General features: G+C 41.5%; 1 protein-coding gene across 1 annotated transcript in view; it reads right to left on the bottom strand.

Annotated features, from left to right (window-relative positions):
* The window catches only part of LOC122804877 (aryl hydrocarbon receptor-like), a 1,212,833-nt gene that overhangs the window by 2,169 nt on the left and 1,188,979 nt on the right, over positions 1–21,685 (bottom strand). The window contains exon 10 of the mRNA XM_044075064.1: positions 15,671–17,876. Within this exon, the coding sequence (XP_043930999.1) occupies positions 15,671–17,876 (2,206 nt within the window). The remainder of the gene's footprint in view (positions 1–15,670; positions 17,877–21,685) is intronic.

Here is a 21,685-nt window from a genome sequence, read left to right as displayed (position 1 = left end):
CAATCACCAATCAGTATAATTTTTCACAGAAGTTTTAATAACCAAAAAGGAACATGTGCTTTTGGTAAAGCATGCCATGACATCACACACTGACTACATATCCACATTAATCCCCTTGAAAACAGTGAGCAATTACCTGCAAATCAAGTAAAACAATGAACATTTGGCACTTCCACTGCTAACAAGTGACATTCAAGTTTATACGTGCCTGATGCATACAGAACTCCAGTTGCAAGGGCTGGATGAATGGCTAACCTGCCTAAAGGGGGATGGAAAGAGGGTATCTCTGACTCATTAAACAGGATCCTCTTTGTAAGTCACCAGATACATTAAAAAATGTAACTGCTACCTTGATGGGTCCTGTGATTGGCTGAAATCCTGTGCAGAAAAAAAAACATTTGAAAGGCAGATGCCAGAAAACCACTCTAGCAGCTGCAAAACAAAACAGAGAGACAACGAGAAATCAAGAGACTCAAAAAGGTGTGATACAGAGGTCTTGGAAGGGAAGGCTAACTGAAAGGCAGTGTCATGGAGCAGCTGAGGTAGCCAATTCCAAAGATGAACAAACTAAGACATGTCCAGGACAACAGGCATAATGCCCAGAGGCACAGAGAATCTGAATACACCCCTACAAAGAACACAGGTAATAAAAAACTATTCTACTGCTGAGGAGCAAGGAGACAAAATATTAGCTTGATCAGTCTGGGACCCAACCTCTTCTGGGGGTGCCCACATCCAGAAGACTGCACTGCTAGTAGAAGTGAGGAGCCCAATTATTACTCCTTGTTTCCTCTTCCTCCTTCCCTCCAAGGAAACCAGACAGGAGGGGCCTAAACAGGGAAGCAATACTCTTCCAATAAAGAGAGGTGAAAAGAGAAAATAAGAGCCACTGCCACTACCTTCCTATTTCAGCTGATCCCAAATGGCTGCATCACCTGTGGAACCACAGCTATAATGAAGGGAGACTGCCCTCAAATGAATTACAATACCAGATGGCCAGGGATCTACATGGCAAGAGAGGCATTCCTGTCAATCCAGAAGTTTAAGACCCAAAAAGGAAAGCATGGGGAGGATTTCCATAAAGGGGTAGAAGCAGCCTTCAGAAGGGAGGTCTGCCTAATGGGACAAAGCCTCCATATGGTTCCTCACCAGGAATGTACAGCAGGACTTGCCCCAAATCTTAAGTGGAAGCTAACCTCAGCAACAGGTACTCAGAAGAATTGCAGCATCAAAGGGAATCCAAAATAGGAGTTACTAACTATCCTATTATCCACATGAGGAACTTCTCTCACTTCAGCACAAATGGAAGGCTATCCACAGCGATGCGCTGTTGATAATAATGAAAAACTTTTCCAACAGGACCTACTGAAAGCTGAAGAAGGATCTATAAAAAAAAACTACAACAGGAAGCTAAAGAGAAGCTATGCCATCCTCCAAAGAGAAGGTCACCGTGGCCAGCTGACAATAAGATCCCCATGAAGAATAAGTAACTCTTGCCCCCCCCCCCCAAGTTATGCAAGGATGTTAAGGCAAATAATCTATGTCCCTGCCAACAATCCAAAAGAGCAGTCAGGAATGGGAACTTCCTAAGAAGGGTTACAGTTCTTTAAAATTCCTCCTTTAACCTTTAAACAGCAGCATTAGAAGGAACAAGGAAGAAAAAAATTCCTCAACCCCAAAGCTAAGAAACAGTTTCTCTGCCAGGCCAAAACAAGAAAAACAAACTAAATAATGGAGAGATTCGGCCTGAAGAAAAAATTTAGATCTTCTGTTTCCCTTAACAAAGAGGAGCCCAAATGAGCCCTTCTCACCCAGGCACTTGCCTATGACACTCCAGGGAATGGGCAGACTGCAAGGTGTGTTTATTTTAATTTATTTACTTGCAATCAAGTACATGGACTGATATTTGGAAAGTTTTCAGCTATGTCCAAGTACGATGGCAGAGATATGAAACAGCACAATATGAACTGGCAGTGCAAACACAAACACAGAATAACACTGCCATAATATGAATTGAAAAAAAAATTATAACACAGACAAGATTACCAGACTGCAAACAAATGTTCACTGCTGCAGTACATTCTTTCAACAGCAGTCAGACATTTTCAAGGACTGAGAATGTCACCAGGAATCTCAGTTTTAGAAGAGGATATAATCCACACATTACCAGTTCTTCTGAGGAGCACGGAGTCACTAAGCAACAAGCCAATATTATCCAGCCTCATCTAGCAGAGTGAAGCTTGAAAAATTCCCAAAGAAGAGATGAGAGACAAAAACAGTCACCCCTCAGTAAGGAAGACCATCAAGACATTGAGACAAATCACCAAGTACTGGTGTGAGACTAGAGGCATCTTCCCCATTAAGTAGATTTTCCCAAAATGCCCCAGGTAAAAATTTATAATCACCCTTCAAGTCACCCAGACTTTTTTAAGCATTACATCACAAATTGTTACCTTAATTTAAATCTTTGTTTCTTATTGGCCTAAATTAAATGCATTGTAATTAGCTACTGAGCCCAGCTCACATTACCGATTGGTTAATTCCTCCACCTAATTTAAATACATGTACTATTTAAGTGACTTGCCTTGGCACAGCATTTCATTCTGAAGAAGATCTGTACATCAATAAAGATCGAAAACGCTAAATACCGAAGTTACGCTCCGTGTCTTTGTCCCTCACTAGATGCTCAGGAAGTTTTTTTACTTAATAATTTTTTTAAAGGTTGCCAGGGAAGAACTTTTCTACATATGGAAGGACAACCTAGTTTAGAAACAGGATAAATTGGGTTGGGTACCTATCATATTATCTGGTGGTGTTGATGTTTGAGTCCACTGTTACAGTGGGGGTTTGCTTTACCATTGGTTCTATTCAGGTGAAGAAGTTTAGACTGCTGGGCTATTAGCAGTAAAGAAGTTTAAGCAGAGATCACACTTCAGGAGCCTACAAAACACAGAGTACAGGTGCAGGGCCTTTAGTCTATCAGAGTGGCTAATGGTAGTGAGAACAGACATCTTGGTTTTCGAACACAGAGGTTTCCTGAGTTGTATCAGGTACTGAGTAAGGTACATGTTGGGGGGTGTTATATTCAATAATGGGACTATAACTTCAACCTTGAGGAAACATCATGAAGGGTAAGCTGTGCACAGCAGAATGATTTTCTAACCAATAAAGAGACCTAGAGTTCAAAAGAGAGGTCTTTATCATCACAGGTACCAAAGTCCCAAAGGACTGTGGCAGAGTTAAGTGAAATTTTACCGATACTGTATGTGATACTGATGCTAAATTTACCACCGGAAGCTATGCTGCATTTCTTGGCATTGAGGGTAGGGTCGTAATTAAAACACCAATAATTTAGTCCAGCTTTTGCTGAAGGATTAGTGCTAGTATACAATTTGATAATTGCCACCACTGGAGCTTTTCTCCCCAGCCTCAGCTGAAAAAGAGTACTTGTGCCCAGTCATACTTTCCCAGCAAACAAATGTCAATAAATACATATTAAATAAATAAAATAAATAAATGTTACAATAATCCGCAAACTTGGATAGTCACAGTCCCTTCACATAGGCTTTCACGACAGAGAAGAATGAAGCGTACGACAAATTGGAAGGCACTCAGGACAGGGCCCTTGGAGACACTGCAGATGATATTTTCTGTCTAAAGCAAATACACCCATCCTTAACAATATGGGTTCTGTCAGACAGCTAATTACATATCCACTGAAATACATACCGGTTTCTGTTGAGATGGGAGAGTCTATCAATTATCACATCATGGGCAGTGGATAGTGTTAAAGACCTGGAAAGGAGCAGTTAAGCAGCACAGACTGCATGTCTACGGCCTTTGTAATGCTATTAAAGAACCCAATCAGGAAGAGAAGGATTGAGCTACCTTTTAAAAAGCTAAGCTACCTTTAAGAACATAAAGTGGCATATATCCAGGGATATATGGCCACTTACATTGTTATCTATTTAGTTTAGCTACAATACGTTCCATAGCTTTGCACATAACACTAGTGAGACTAATGGGCCAGTAATTCTCAGATTCAGTAGCTGGACCACTTCTATGCAAAGGGATCACAACAGTTATTCTCCTCGCCTCACGGAAGTAACCAATGAAGAGACTCAAGCTGAACAGATAAGAGGGGTTTTGCTAGGTGGCACTTGGTGCTTGTCAGCAGACACCAGGAATACTGGCAGGACCAGATGGAATGTTACTTTTAAGTCTGGAAAGTGCCAAAAGGCAAAATAGATTTTGGGATGAGTACTGATTGGTGAACTATGGGGGAACAGAAGAAAAGATTAATCTGAAATATAATTTTTTTTTTCACAAGAATATTAGCAATGTTCTTGTGGTCAGAGAAGAAAGTACCATTACAACCATGTTTGTTACTTTTAAGCTTCTTGATATACCCAAATAAGGCCTTACAGTTGCTGTTTGAAATAGCTGCAACCCTAACTTCGTAAGTCGGTCTTGCATTTCCTAATAGTACTTTCAGGGACTTAGTTTTAAATTAATTTTAAACTGATGAAGTGGACATCTTTTAGAGAAGACCAAGAGCATTTCTTTTTTTCTTAGAAAATGTACTGATTTGGGATTTTTACCATATCGGTTTAGTTTTAAACCTGTCATTATGTTTATGTCAGACTGGTACATATGCCTCAATAAATCTACCGAAGGAGGAATACAATTCAGAGTAGTACACTGCAGCCTCAGATACAGGGTTTGCTGGGGAATTTATATTATTTGTAATTATCCATAAGATTGGTAAACAGTAAGTAAATGGTTCTGGATTAAACCCTAAATGAGGAGGTGTTACTAAGGGTCACTGAGCAGGTTTTCGAGGAGACTTTTTAACTTCTAGGAGGCCTTTAAGAGGAACTATCTTGTAAGCAAGAGCTTCTCCTGGCGGAGGAACACCTTACAAGACATGGCATATACAATGATGTCCAGGAAAGTCTTCTGTTTCAAAGGACACAGATTTGATTTCTAGAGATTCAGAGACATGACTTGGCCCAGAATACAATAAAATATATAACTAATGGCCTTCTCAACTCCTCCACTGGGCAAGTAAAGCTCAATCATCCAGGTAAGGACAAATGACTAATCTTTAACATCATCTGCACAAATAAGTGAATCAAACATTTTTAAATGGTGTGTGAGAAACAGAAAAGCCAAAACACAAGAAGGTAAACTGAGAATGTAACCTTTCCACTGAAAAGTTGATTTACAATTTGTGAACTTTGTCAACTGGGATGTGAAGCCTGATATCTACAGGGAAACTAAGAAGGTTTTGTTTAAAAGGAAAGGACAGAGGGATTGCAGGCTGAATGAGGAACAGACAATTCTTTGCTACTATTTAATCTGTTGAGGCTGATATGTTTAGTATTGGCCTTCAATGGTTCTCTTTTTTTGGGTACCAGAAACAACCCTGAGCACACTTCCCAACTCTCCCTGATTTTCAGGTACACTTCAAATTTTACACAGAATTTTGCTCTGTCCTTTCTGAAATATATGATTATTTGGAAAACATGGTACATTACAGTCACTTTTACTCCAGAAAATGTATGCAAATTTAAGCCTTTTTATTAGTACTAATATGCAAAAAAGTGCCCTTGAAATGGAACCTTTGTCCCTGACTCTGGAGTAAAAGACCGAGAGCTATACAAGTAAAAACCTACTTTATCTCTAGTTCTAGAGCCCAGAATTTTAAAAGCTTCTGGAGAATAGGTCTGGTCATATGCAACTGTTTCTCTGGTACAAGTGGCATGCCAATGAAAAAAAGAAACTGGGAGATTCACATGGTAACCCATGGTGCAATCTCCCTTACTTGTCTGCCCAAGGCCAAGAGGATCAACTAATTTAGAAAGTTGAGACTCTTCCATTCAAAAGGGTCTGCAGAAGAGACAATAAGGGTAGGCAATCACAGATGGCTAGAGCCAGGGGATCCTATGCCCATTATGCTTAGGATTGTCCAGTCTATCCCTCCAAGTTTTGTTTCATATAAAATAGCTGCTGCTGGCTTGCTTTTTTATGTATGTATGCATATATGTATGTATCTATGTGTACATAGGTATATATGTATTTGTTAACCAAAGTGGGGTAGCTCCTACATTACACATACATATCCTTACTATAACAGCTTCTGTAGGAAGGGTCCTTCCTTGAAGGGTCTTTGACTTACTTCTTCATTATTAGCATTAAGTATCTGCTGATGCATGTCATGATAAAATATGCCAACTAGATAAGCATGTACCTCCCTGAAGTCTGATATTTTTTCATGTTGCGCTTAGGGTATGGATCCTGATCCTTGTTATTGTTGGCAACGTTCTGCATTTATACTCCTAAGTATCATAAACAGGTGTCCATGTGGCCATCAAATTACCTGCTATGACCTGTATCAGTGCTGCCAGTGCTGACTCTTAGAAAGACATGATGCTTTTCACCATCAAAATTACCAGAAATTTAACTTGGTCACTCAATGTCAAATGCAGAAGAAACTGATGGCACACTTCACAAAGATGGTGGTGTTCCAAAGCTCTTTACATGAGCTCAAACTTGACTGTTGAGGGTACAACCATTAACTGATGTTGTGATTTAGTTGAGGACTCAGAATTTGGAAGACATACCCTCAAACCCCCCAGTGAAATCTGTGCACCCCAAGGTTTTTGGACCACCTTATCTTCAAATGGTTAGCTGCAGCCCAAGGGAAATTCATAAAAGTGGATGACGTTATGCTGCATGCTGGAAGGTTCTCTTTCATGGCTCTCTAAAGGAAGGCTGACTCCTTCTGAGCGTACCTGGGGACTAGTATCTGAATGTGGAACAGCAATTAAATGTTATATAGTCCAATTTGCTTGTAGTATCATATATTTGTTGACCACCTAGAAAGGAACTACCAGGCTATCACAGGAGACATGACTGCTGAAAAATGAACCTGAACCTTGGAAGGATGCATCTGGTCATCAACAGAACTCTGTAACTCAGGCCCAAGTGGGGTAGATCAGAGTCTGATAACCTCACTTTCTTTACCAATCATCCAAAAATGGAACAATACTGAATAACTGAGAACTCTCAGGGAATTACAATAAAGCATTGATAAAAGTGTTTTTGCATCAACCCTGCTTATGACACATCTGACCAAACAACTACATCTACTTCCTTCTGCACAACTACTTCGGCAATGCAAAAGTAACGGGCAAGAATGAGGGGAAAAGCAATAAAACGATTTGCCAGCTCTAACCATAGTCTCATAGTATAGTATTAGGCTATCTGCCCTGGGGCATTTGTAAGCCTAGCCATAGTGATGTGGCTTTTGCCACCCCAAGAAACGGTACAAAAATGTACAGAATAAATCTAGAATACTGAGCATCTGTCTAGTAGTGACACAATGAAGGTCCCCTTATATAATAGAATTAGTTTACTGTGCCCCTGTCTAGCAGTGACACAGATGTGACCCCTGGGGTAAACTTACGATCTCCCATCCACTCATCAAGATTTCTCTTGAAGAGAGTCAGTGAGGGGCTCTGCCTAATACGAACTGGGATCCTGTTCCAAAGCATGGGAAGCCTCTGGGTTATGAATCTATCCCTCCAGCATGTCCTATTCATACTTGTGCCGAGGTTTAAGTCTTTAGCGCTCGTGGTCCTGATGGATTTGGATTTTTTGAGGTGGAGCATGTCCATCAGATCCTGATTGGACATGGCCTTGTACGTCAGGCAGAGATCACCTCTGAGCAGGCGGTATGCTACTGAATAGAGCTGAAGTTTCTTTAGTCTGGCAGAATAAGACATATGTTGGGAGACCCTTGATCCTTTTGGTGAGGTACTTTTGTGGTCTCTCCAGCTGTTGCAAATGTCGGGTGAGGTACATACCAAATGAGGCATTGTACTCAATCATGGGTCTGATGAGGGTGGAATATAGGGGTACAATGACATCCTTGGATCTGGATGTGAATCCCTTCATGATGAGGTGTGCAAAGTAGAATGTTTTTCTAACCACTTTGGCAACGTGGGTGTCAAATGAGAGGTCGCTGTCTACTTGGGTCCCTAGGTCTCTGATTACTTTTTCTGTACTCAGTGGGTTGCTGTCTATGTGATAATTTGTGGGTACTTTGTTTTTTCCAAAAGGGATGACTATACATTTTTTGGCATTTAGTTTAAGGCCGTGACTACGGCACCAGTTGTCCGTTTCAGTGAAGCCTTTTTGTAGGATGTGTGTGTCTGCTGGTGTATCGACTATGGCGCCTAGTTTGCAGTCATCTGCGAACTTTGTCAGCCACAGCCCTCCCATGTTTGCTTTAACATCTGAGAAATAAATGCCGAACAAGAGGGGTCCCAGGACAGATTCCTGTGGGACACCACTTGTGACTGGCTTTGAGTCTGACATTGCTCCAGCGATTTTAACTTTATGGGTTCTGTCCTTTAGCCAGTTTGCAACCCATCTAGTGACATAAGGGTTTACTTTTAAGCTGTTTAGCTCATCTATGATGCCTGAGTGGGGTATTGTGTCGAAGGCCTTAGCCAAGTCCAGGTATGCTGTATGGACTGCTTTGCCCTCATCAATGGCTCTAGTGACTGTTTCGAAAAAGTCAACCAGGTTTAAAAGGCAGGATCTGCCCTTTACAAAGCCGAACTGGGTGGGGTCAAGTGTCTGTAGGTCACCTATGTCTCTGTTTATGAGTTCCATAATGATTCTTTCCATAGCTTTGCAGACCAGGCTAGTTAAGCTTATGGGGTGGTAGTTTCCAGGGTCTGTAGAGGCACCCCCCTTGTGGAGTGGGACCACTGTTGCTGTACGCCAGTGTTCAGGTGCATATCCCAGTAAGGCTAAGGTTAAATAGCATTTTTATGTGTGGGTTTAGCTCCTCTTGGAGTTCACGTAACACGCAACCCGGGATACCGTCTGGTCCCACTGATGCTGTGTTTTTTGCTTTGTTTAGGGTGGTTCTCACTTGGACATCTGAGATGACAGGGAGATTACATTCAGCTGGGATAAGTATTTCTTCTTTTGGGGGTGAAGGAGGGGAGAAATTTGCACTGAACCTGTCAGCCAGAATGTTAGCAATATCTGTGGGTTCAGTGTATTTTTTGTTGTTGTGAACCAACTCTGAGCATATCTGAGGGTTTCCTTCAGGTTTCTAACATAGCTGAAGAAGGCTTTGTAGTTATCTTTAGTGTCCTTAGCGATTTTTCTCTAAAGTTTGCCTTGGATGTTTTTATGAGAGAACGTAGTTTTCTGCTAATGTTGATCAGAGATGTCTTCCCTTCATGGGATTTCGCTCTGACGTGCAGTAGCTTCCTTCTTTTGTTATACAATTTGTTTATGGCTGAGGTCCACCAGACAGGACGCTTACATTTGGTGGAGAGGGACTTGGATTTGTTTGGGACTGCACGATCCATGCATTCTTGGAGATGTCCATAGAAAGCATTTGTGAAGGATTCGGCATTGTGGGATGTGGTATCCACTGGCACAGTGGGCTTAAAGGATACCATCTCAGTCTTAAGAAGAGTGAAGTCTGCTTTTGAGAAGTTTTTCACTGTGGTCTTTTGTGCTGGGGGTGGAGGTGGGATATGTATATCCAGGGTGATTAGTTTGCGGTCAGATCTCACTAGTGAGGGGTATACTTCCGGTGTGGAGCATTTTGTCCCCATGTTTGTGATGATCAGGTCTAGTATATTATCTCCCCTAGTGGGAGAGATGACTAGTTGTTCCAGTGCATTTGAATTTATGAATTCCAGGAACCTTTGGGCTAGGGTATTAGGGCTAGAATAATGTACCCAATCTATGTTTGGGTAGTTGAAGTCTCCCAGTATGATGGTATTTTGTGATACATTCATATCCTCCAATGTCTTCAGGAAGGCTGAGTGGGGTTCTTGAGATTGGGAGGGTGGTCTGTAACATGCTACCAGTTGTATAGCAGTTTTGACTATGGTTAGTTGCACCTGTATGGTCTCTGATGATTCATGTGTTGCTACTAACCTGGAGGTGTGGGTGTCCTTTATGAATATGGACACTCCCCCTGCCTTTGTGGTTCTGCCCGGGTTTTGGGGCCGAAAAGCATGATACGAGGTATAGCCTGGTAGCACTGGGGTGCTCTCAGGAGCCTTGAACCAGGTCTCAGTTACTGCACAGATGTCGATGTTCTCCATGCTGAGGAGTGCATCAAGTGCCTGCATCTTGAGATTTAGACTTCTGGCGTTGAGCAGCATTACCCTTAGTTTTTTTCCATTTTTGTTTTCTAAGGAGGTGGGTTTGTCTTTTGAGCCTTGCCTAAAAAAGGCACTATGGAGGTGGCAAGAGCCTTAGCCAATATCCGGAAGCCCAGTGGTGTCAGGTGTAAGCCATCCCTTGCGAAGCAGTGTGGCTTGTCCAACATATCATCCCAGGCAGACAGACATTAGATCCCCTTAGAATGACACCAGTACTTGAGCCAATTGTTAAAGCTGATCATCTTGTCTTTGTATTGTGGTATCATTCTTGGTGAGGGCAAGATGCTGCTCAGGGTCAGGGTCATACCAGCCTGGGCTACATAATCGGAGAGCTCCTCTATGTCTCTTTTCATTTAGTCCAGGGAGGTACATCTCAGGTCATTCACACCAGCATGGACAATGACGGAGTCATATTTGTACTTGCTTTGGAGTGACCTGAGTGCGTGTGTTATGTGGCGGATCCTAGCTCCCGACAGACAGCTCACAGTCACCTTCTCCTTGTTCAGCCTGGTCAGTGGGACATCAGTGTGTCTGACTATGGAGTCACCTATTACTAGTGTATCAGGCAAGGTGTTTGGCCTTAAGGGCTGCGATTGGTCGACACACTGATTTATTGAAGTATGTGTTGCATGTGTTTTGTTTTGAGGTGGTGGATTTTTGGATGTCTGCTTTGGGAGCCTCTGTTGTTTTGGTAAGTTCCTATTAGAGCCTCCGAGTATGTCTTTGTGTTTTTATGTGTTTGGTTTGCAGTTGTGGTAGGTCTATGTGGGACTGGGATTGTTGTGTGTGTGGTTGCCATCTCCTCCTGTCTGGTCATGCCAGCCCTGAGTTGAGAGAGTTCAGCCTCCAGTTTGGCTATATAGTTGCATCTCTCACATGTATTTGTGTTTGTTGGGAGGAGGAGAGGGTTGTCTGTGTACATGAGACAATTGTAGCATTGTCTCAAGATACCCAGATTGACCAGCTGAACTGGAGACGACGCCAGTAATCTACCACTCGACATGCTAGAACAGTATAAGGGAGTGGTATACCTTTAAGGGAAGTGGATATTCACATGGGTGGTAAGTAGATGTAGTGCTTTACTAGTGATAAACATTCTAGACTTTCCTCTCTGCAACTGTAGATTTTTGTTTAAATCTGATAATTTTGAAGGGAGCAGAGAAGGTGTCAAACAATGGCAACCAGGAAGATCAAAACCCAGCATACATGAGACACTGCTGCTGAATGACAGACTTTTAAACCTAAGAGTAATGACTGAGCAGAAACATACAGAAAACAAGTGCATTAACATGTCTGTTAGAGCTTTACCTTAAAGATGTAAAAAAAATGTAATGGGTTTCAGAGCATCAATCACTGGACAGAAAAAACAAAACTGCTGATGAAAGAATACCTTATAACTTAACAAATCCCTTAAAGTGTTATAGTTACACTACAGGCATCTGAATCTCTTATTCCTTCTATCTACCAGGAACCTCTGTACTCCACTTTTAACATTACAGTCGGCTAAGTGACTTGCTCAGAATAGCACAGCAGGCAAATGGAGACTGATGGATGAAACACTGGACTACAAGATGCAGTTCATTAACAACTCATATCCTTACTACACTGCACTAACTGCCACAATCCTTTCATTCTGACCATACAGCCAAGGATTTCATCATCATTTTCATGAACCACCATTTTCATAATGTGTGACAGTCATTTCTCATACTGCCATCTGTGTCCCCTCCCCACGCTTGTTTTTTATCTTTGTAGCCTGTCCCTACCCTCCTAATAAAGTAGTACATGCATATCATTTCCATTCTTCTCTTGAAGCTTGTTTTTGATAAACAGAATCAATCATTCATTATGATATTGCCTCTATTCCCCTCACCACTCTGTAGCTTTGCAATGCATGTACACAACCTCTCTCTGCAGAGCTACTACAACTGCACGTAACTCAGGTGTGACCTTACCAGTGCCTTGTACAATCAGAAATTGACCTTCATGTCTCCAACTTTACACTTACAGCCACACACTCTAGCACCCTGATGATCATTACTAGTATCCATTTAAATCAAGCAACAAGATTCATATTAAGGATGATTAGAACCCCAGATTATGTTCCTCCCCAGCATTCCTCCACTCTGGATTTCATCTACTAAAGTGTAAAAACCTTGTACTTTTTCTATTACACTCTCATTACCCTCTTACCTGTTTACCCCAGAAGTCATTATCAGGACTCATGAAAGACTAGTCACTGAATTTTTTGACTAAGGAACTAATCTGTTTCTTTTTAACAAGACAATCTTGCTCCAATTCCACTGTGAAATATTACCCAAATAAGCTAGACAGCACTTTTAGCACTGAATCTCCTTAGCAACTCACTGGCTACTGTGTTTCTTGGGAAAGTTTTCCACTGATTGCAATTTTAACTTTCTGTGTAGTCTGTCAGTTTCTTATTCACTTCACCCTTCTAGCCTTCACTTTGCTATCTCTCCTCCCCACCAGTGTACATTGAGGCCTAGTGTGAAGGCTTTGTTAAGATCTAAAGGCAACACAACCACAAGGCCCCCTTAACAGTGCTGGGCATAGATGGAACTGATTAGATCATTCCCTGACTACTCACTTAACCGAATTTGGAATTGCAGGTCTCCATAAGCTACTGCAACCATCTTGAGGCAAGTCTGCTAGCATGGTTATATGTGTGCAGTTTATTCAAGGACCCATTTGGATACAAGGAAACCACTACTGACAATTGACCTACTGTTGTGTGATGCCACTTTGGGTTTTAAAACGACAGTGCAAAGTATAACACAAGAAGCAGAGCCATTGGGATATTTAATACCACAGGAAATATGTTACTTAGTATAATTAATTTATCTGAGTTACTTCTTTAGACTTTACTGGTCACGCCCCCTTAGATACATGTCTGTTGATACCCACACCCTACAATACCATGCCAGAACCAAGACTTCCTACTCTGCTGTGAATTCTTTTGTTGCTCCACCTTCCCAGGACACTGCCTGATGGATCTACTACTTGAAACCCAATCAGGCCATTTGGTCTGGGGACACGGGAGCTGAACATTCCATGATGGATGAGAGCCCTACAGCTCAGTAGTTCCTACTAGGGAATCTCAATCAGTGACTCTATTAACTGGCAAGAGTTACATGGTAGGGAGTGAGCCAGCCTGCACATCCTGGAAGGCAGCCTACCATCTCCACATCAAGTGCACCCTCTTCCCCCTGCTACTGCTGTCAGCTGAAGGAAAGTATAACTTTGCATGCTGGATTCCACTCATCTTTACTGGTGTTTGACAGCATGACAGTGTGGGCCTAGACTTTTCAAATTACACTGGGTAGCATCCAGTGCTCCTGCTAGGTGTCATCCTTGTGGTGGAGCCACAGTCTCCGACCTCCCCACAGGACAGGCAAGCCAGCAACAGCTGCTCATTTTCATCTTCCCAAGCCAGCTCCTACAGGCGCCTGAACTGCCACTTGAACTTGGGTCACCTGCGACATCATAAGGACTTTATTTCTCTATGCCAGGAAGCTGGCACTTCGGTAAATTCTGATTGAAGTTCTCATTCATTACCTCTGCCTGACTACCAGCCTTCTCAAAATCCTCTCCTTTCCTGTAATTATGTACTCCACTGACTACTTCAATATCCACCCAATTACCTTTACAAATTCAGCTGCTCACTGTTAGCTATTGTCATCTCCTTTTATGAGAATGCTATGGCCTGCTGGAAGATCCTTGCCATTACTTGCTGGCCTCCTCTCAATCCTTGCCAAGCCTCATACGTTTCAACCTTCTGCATGCCTTCTTCTTTTCGTTATAATCTTTCTTACATCCATCTTTAGTAAGGCCAGTTGTCCCCTCTTCCTGCACTTCTTTAATCTCTAAATAAACTCTCATTCCCCTTTACCTTTTCCATTATGTACCCTTGTTGTTTCACTTTTCCCTGTTTTTGCTATTCTTTCCTTTCAATTTTAATTGTGTTTCTTAACAGAGACATCTGCACTCCTGCAGTCTGAGACTTCTGGCCTCAACACATTTACATTCCCAAATCCAGAAACTACATCCTACAGTGTTACAGGTTCACTATTATCTAGTAGCTCTCACAACTTCATGCTTCTTGCCCATCTCAGGTATTGAAAACAATGTCAAGAATGTTCCCATTCCTCGTGAGGTTCTCTCTCATGTAATGTTCATGTCACACATCTCAACTTCTTTGCTTAAGAGTGATGGAAAAATCTAAAAATAATGGACGGATAAAGGCCATAAACTAGGGACAATTTTTAGAAATTACTCTAATTTTCCTCAAACATTATCAATAAAGTATGAAACTCTGGTCTCTGGTATTACTGACTGACTGTAATCCTCTGTTATCTGCCCCAAAATCAAAAATTTTACGAGGGACAGGGCAGCATACAAGGCATAATCAGGGATTGATGAGAGATATGGTTCAAGTTAGTTTCTGCTAAAACTTCCATCATTCCCCCTCCTTCCTTACATTGGAGGTTTTGATTTGCCCATTCAATGCTGAAATACTGAGGTCCTCCATAACACTGAGTGTCCTTCTCTTTGCCACATGCCCCTCAAACTGTTCCTGATGTTGTCTTAGAATTTTGCACTGCCCTTTATAAAATGTTAAATTTAATAACAATAATTAAATTCATTAAGTAAATCCAAACATTAGTTACAGACATATTTTTCTTAACAAAGTCGCCTTAGTATATCAACTTTTAAAAGCGAATATCATCAATATTTTAAGTGTCCCTGATTTTGGACCTTTACCTCCTGTTAATTTTCTGGCTCTGACCCTGGCGTTTGAGAAAAAGAGATTCAAGACAATGTTTTAGCCATCTTCTGCAACTGAGCTCTTCATCAACCTTCTTATGCAGGCCAGTCCATCTATATACAGTAGCCAGTCAGTAAAGAGACCTTTAATTGTACACTAAAGCCAACATCCCATTCTGCCCTTCCTTTTTTACTCACACTAAGTCTCTTACAAGGTGCATCTTATTCCAGCATGAAAATACTCTACCCCAGACAGTAAGGAGATAAATAATTAACCTGACTTTAACATAAAACAAATCAAAGGGTTCTATAAAATAATTAAATTAACCTCAGTGATGTGAACATTTTACAGCAATTATCTATTTCCACATGAAACGACATAAAGCCTGCCCAGTATGATAACACTACCAATGAAGTCCAAATCTGGAAGGAAAAGCATGGTCAGAACTACCATACATATCTGTTTCTGAAACTGACATTGAGGGGTATCATGCTCCAAAATCTGGTAGTATTTACAGTATTATCACCTTTAACATTTTTATGATTCGTCTGCTCTTTTGTAATATCTTTCAGGTGCACTGCAATACATTGTTTTTAAACTTTTAGACTGCATATTCTGTACACCAGAAAACAAATGTGATTTAAACATTAATCATCAGTAAGCAATTTTACCTTACCTTTAGCTGACCATTGTAGTTCAGTAGCGGTCTACTTAATTGTCCATCTGTTAGTGCTAGAGGAGGAATACTGGGTTCAAATGACCACAAGGAGGTGTTGATGCCAGCCTCTGTTTGAGGCATAAGTGAAGAGCTCATCATGGGATGCTGAGATCTACCCTCAAAATAGCAGGCTGCCTGCTGAATGCTTTGATTGGTGGCAGGTTTCATTTGTTGCCCAACAGGGAGAGACAATGAAGGACAATCAAGGGGAAATGTTTCATTTAAGAAAGTGGAATCACTGTTCTCAAAATCACAGGAGGAGAACATATAATTTGGAGTAGCTGTGGAACTGGATGATACCATGTTTACCAAGGAATTTTGGTACACACTGTCTACTGAGTCAGCTCCCATACTGGGGTTCATCTGAAGTCTATTGCTTTTCTCCAAATGATTACTGGCAGAATGTCGCTGACTGAACTGCCCTTCATCTCTCTGGGTCGTGACCTGGGGGTACAACTGTGTTTCTAGTTGCTGCTGCAATGCATACTGATGTCCACTTTGACAGTCATGTTGCTGCTGCTGACCGTGGTGATTTGCCATGGCTGATGGTTCCTGTTGTATGGATGCTACTTTTGCAGCATAAGATTTGTTTCCTGATGCATGAATAAGTCTTGAATTGACAGATTTTTGCATCTGGGAGTGCTGAAGGCTTTGGTTCAAATTCTGTGCGGAAGGCAACTTTGACAGGCACTTATTTTCAGTGAAAGCAGAGTCCTGCATTGGTGAAAACCAGTGGTTAAGTGAATCAGAGACAACATTTGTATCAGCCAAAGAATTCTGACTCTTTCCTGGCTGAATTTGTAAGGGAAATGGCACTGATTTTTGCTGAACATGTCTAGCCAAGTTTTGAGAGGTGCTCACAAACTGTTTGAGGGTACCAGAGTTCCACAAGTTTGAGTGATTTTTTTGCAAACTATTTTGATTTGTGTCCGTTACACTCTGAAGTGTGGGCAACACAGTGTCCTGATATTTTGAATGTACTAGGCCGTGAGGCCTCAGATATACAGAATCTTGCAAATTAGTGTTTGGAGTCTGAGATGACAATACAGCTGCTCTTTGTGATGTTTGATTTTGAGGTGCGACACCAATGGAATTTTCAGAAAATTTCAACATTTTCAGAGGGCTGGGTCCCATTTCAGGCAGACCATAATGCATCTGGTTTGTAAAGGTAAACTCTGCAGGCATATGATTATTAGAGCTTGTGTGCTGTCCTAATGGACTCTGCATCTCTTGTAGTATGTGGCTCGAACTGCTAGGTACACTATGCTTGATTGTTCCCATGCCTAACAGATTTGGTTGACTGGACTCCAGCTGGCTTTGCTGAACAGGCTGCATGGATTTCTGATATCTATCTGGCATTACCCCTGGGGTTAGTTTTCTTGGAAGACTGTGTGAAGGTTTACAGTTTGCAGCAGGCATATTACCAGGATCACTCCGAACACTCTCCTGCAAGCCAGCTAAATAAGGATTTTGTAAACCTGTTTCTGTGAGTTCTTGGTGTACAGTTCTCCAGGGAAGTTGCTGGACTGATGCAGTGACATTCTGTGAAGGCTGCATGCTCATCTGTTGGAATGGTGACTCCGGCATGCTGTTTTCTTTGCACAGTATATCTTCCACATAAGACAAAACATCATTATTTAGAATATCACTCAGATCAGAAGGAAGCTGATGGTCATCATCTGCTTTTAAGTAATCTTCCAGCTGCTGCAAGTCGAGATCAGAAAGCTCAAGTTGTTCAAAAGTTGAGGTGATATCCCCATTCTCTCCATTCTTTGTTAAAAGCAGTTCCAACAGATCATTCAGAGGATCATTTTTGTCTTTTATTCCGTCCTTTCCTGATGACCAGTTGTCTGCTGGGACACCTACAACTCCAGCACTACTCATCTGTGCTTTACTGAATGAAAATCTGGGTTCAGTATCTGGATGGGATACAATGATCAACTCATCTTGTTTAATCATGGCACCCAGGATTGAACTTGGATCTACAGGCTTCTGAGGTCCAGATGTCATATCCTTGTCTTTAGAAGGTTTAGATGGACCTGAGAAGCAGTCAGAATATCCTGATGTTGGTGAACTGCTCTCATACAGCACTGCTTCTCCAGTGGTGAAGCTGAAAGGCAACTGTAAAGCTCGTTTGCGTAAATGTTCCTCTCCTTCTTCATTCCTGTAATACATAAATATAAGTTAAATTTCATGGATCAAACAAACCTGGCTGCCCATCAACACCTGCAACTCTTTCTGTGACTAAGATCTTATAATCTGACACAGTCTAAAAAGAAAAGCACTGGCTTAGTTATGTGAACATGTAACCACGTCTATAATTCTTCTATAACAATTCTAAAGTATGAATTAGACCTTTTCTTGTAAAACTGCAAAATAATTTATAATGCAGCATTTCCAATGGGAGGCTTAGAAAATTTTGAAATAAAAGTTATGTACTTACCATAATGATAGAGCTCGTCGATTTACACTGTAATCCTTGCAGTAGTCGCTGGAGGCACCTCTTCTCAGCAATTTTCACAACTGCCTGATAGCAAAAGCTCTTCTCTTCCTCCCAGGATGCATTGCTTGGTCCTCCAGATCAAATTATGCCATTGCAATGGCTTCAGGTGGGATGTTTCAGTATGTGTACATTTGGTTAGGGACACGTAGCTGACGTGATATTCAGCTACAGAGACATACGGCTGCAGCACATTCAATGCAGACAGAGAGAAGAATGTAGTGCCATGCCCACAGCTTCCAAAGACAGCAGGAAGAATGGCAGGCATCAGCAGCAGGATGCCCAGTGGGCATGTCACTGGCAGTGAAAATCTAGAGTACAATGAACAATGTCTTTATTGAAGTGGCAGGGTGTGTGCAGACTTTGTAGTGTCTACAGAACAATGCCTAAAACACATACTGGAGCATAAGGGTGACTACAACAGTATGCATATTTTCTCCATGTTGTAACACACTTCTACATGTTGCACTTACATAAATATGTGCTGCACACCAAGCATGACACACATCCCTTCCTCTGCCCCCATTGCACTTTTTTTTTCTGAAGTTGTAGGCTTGATGCTGTATGCTTTTCTGTGCCAGCAGTGAATCTGCCACAGCTATTTGTCTCTGCAGTTGAATTTCACTTCAGCCATGTGTCCATAAATGTACCTACAGGGAAATGTCCCACAACAGAAGTCTGAATCTTGTTGTAATACACTAAAAAGGGAAACAGTATTTGAATCTAAGAATTACAGTAGAAGAAAGTACTGAATTTCTATTCTTTTGAACTATATAAAAAAAGGTTTGCCTTTGCTGGAAAAAGTATATGTTAGTTTCTGTCTATCCTCCAGGTCGATGCAGCTGACAATATTGTATAGGGACAGGTGGGTGGGATATTACCGTGTACAGACAAGGATGAAACAGTCCTATCATTATGGTAAGTAAATGACTTTTGTATTACAGCCTCAGGATACTATACCCCATAAAGTGGTAGCATTGGACACAGGCATAGCTGTTTCAATCTGAGCCCTGTGCGGATACCACAAGCCAGAACCCCAGCCCCCAGGTAGCTCTTCAACTAAAGAGAAAAAAAAGTTCACTGTAATAACCCAGTAGCTACATTGTAGCTATCAAATTATTACATTTACAGCCACACTCACCCCTGTTAGTTTTTCCACTGAACAGTAAAAACACTTCACTGTAATAACCCAATCGCTAGTGTGTAGCTTCTAAGCACCGCTCTGACTGCATGAAAAACGTAAGGTGGTTTGGAGGAGAGATCATGTAATTCAGAAACTCTTCATATTTATAGAAAATGACATAAGGTGGTTTGGAGAAGAGAACATGTAATTGAGAAACCCTCTCATCTGATATGAACGCTGCTGAAAATTAGGTCTTCTAGAAAAATTGTAGGCTAGCTTTGGCTGCTAATTCAAATGGAGCTGCATTCAACTTTTCTAAAATGAAATGTAAGTTCCACTGCACTGCAGACTCCTTCTTATGGAACAAATCCAATAAAAAATAAATAAATGACAGAAATGGAGCAGTGACAGTGTCTTGGCCTTGCTGGTCTGTCAGCAAAAATATTGAACCATTTTCTTTGTATGTTTCCCTAGCTGAGAGTTTCTGAGATGTTAATAGTAACTGTACCACCTTGGTAGACTACTCTGGGTCCCTTGGCATCACTTAAGTGGAAAAAAATGTGGTTAGCTTGGGGAACTATCTGAGGCTTGAATGGTGCTCTAGAAGGAATGGTCTCTTTACCAAATGAGGCTATAGCAGGGAAGTCAAAATGTCTTCCTGAATAAACCTTATCATGAGGGGCAGTGGTGGGAAGGCACAGAGATTAGCTGGTGGCCAAGGATGTTTGCTTCTGACACAAAGAGTGTTTCTGGGACTCTGACCCTGATAAAGGATTAGGAAAAACATGCTGCTGCATTTGGTGTTGTAGGGTGAGGCAAAAAGATCACACCAAGGCTTCACCAAGAAGTAAAAATCATCCCAATTTTACACATAATTACAGACCACTAGTGAGAAATCAGTAGACATTTGCTCAAATTGCCTTCTAAGTTCTTCGCTTGACCAGAGATATGCACTGGAACTAGAAAGTGCTGCAAGTTAATATTCCATTCCGATAATCATATTGTTTCGCAACAGATAGGCTAGGACTTGATACTCTCTTGCTTGTTAATGTACCATACCACACATATTTTGTCAGACTGGATGGTATCACACCCTAGGGTAAATGATTGTGAAAGACCTACAACATTAGGAAGGCCACCCTCAACTCCAGGGTACTGATATGCAGTTTAGGTTCATGTTTCCTGCACTGTCTGTCCTGATAATGTCCCTAGTGACCCTGATTGTTGCAAAGAGAGGAAGAAAAAATTGTCCTAGTAGCAGATTCTGTGGTTAAAATCACCACTGTGAATGTTTTCAACAAACTTTGGAGATTATTACTGTTTTGAGACATTTGACTGTGAAGCTGAGACCACTAAATTCTTAATGTCAATTACAGAACTCTTACATAGCACCTGGTGAGTGGTAACATGTCGGATTGCTGCTATTAACCTCAGGGTCCATAAGGCCAAGGCTGCTGTGGGTGCATCAAGATGTATTACAACTCCAACTGACTCTTGAACTGGATCCAGGCTAAGCTGTTGGTGAGTAGACTTGCTGTTGCTGATGTGGTGTCCAGGTGGCAATGAAAAATGCCAACTATGACTTATGTATGCTGACTTGAGATTTCTTGAGACAGGTACGACTCAAAGCAAATAGTCTCCTGCCTTAGTGACAGACTCTCCTGAAGTAGCAAACATACAGGAGCATGTTATTCAGACAGACAAGTGTTTTGATCAACAGTAGCCTGAGGTGAGTTGTTACTGGTGACATACACTTGGTAAACACCGAGGGGGGCTGCAGTGAAGCTGCTGGGCAATGCTTTGAACTGGTAATGACTGACTCCCACTCAGAAATGAAGGAATCTCCTTAATTCCTAGGCTAATTTTATATGAAGAGAGGAGTCACGATGATCCAAACAGCATATCCAGTCTGCCTCCCGATTATAAGGAAGGACTATGTGAACTGAGGCCATCTAGAATGTTTTCTAAATAATCTGGTTTAAGCAACTGAGGTCCAATATGGGACCTGGGGTTCTTAGTCTTCTTTGGAATTTTGGGATCAAGAAGAATATTGAATAAAATACTTTCAGATCTGGTGAGACCTAAGTAAACTAAAACCCTTCTGTCTTCTTATCCCTTAAGAAATACCATCTGACATAATACCTCCAACTATCAGCATGCAGCAGGTTTTAGATGTGCTCTCTAAGGCCAAAAATACAGCTTCTATGTGTCCCAATAATATTCCAGGATGCCTCCTAAACAGCCTGAAATCTGACCTATCGGGGAGACACATGTCACTATTCAATCATAGCCACTGCACAAGCTTTCTGCCACACGAATCGAAGAATATAACAGCCATCCCTCTGCACAA

This window comes from Protopterus annectens, chromosome 6.part0, assembly GCF_019279795.1.
Source record: "Protopterus annectens isolate FY-2018-M chromosome 6.part0, PAN1.0, whole genome shotgun sequence".
NCBI lineage: Eukaryota > Metazoa > Chordata > Ceratodontiformes > Protopteridae > Protopterus > Protopterus annectens.
This window is presented reverse-complemented; position numbering and strand designations above follow the sequence as displayed.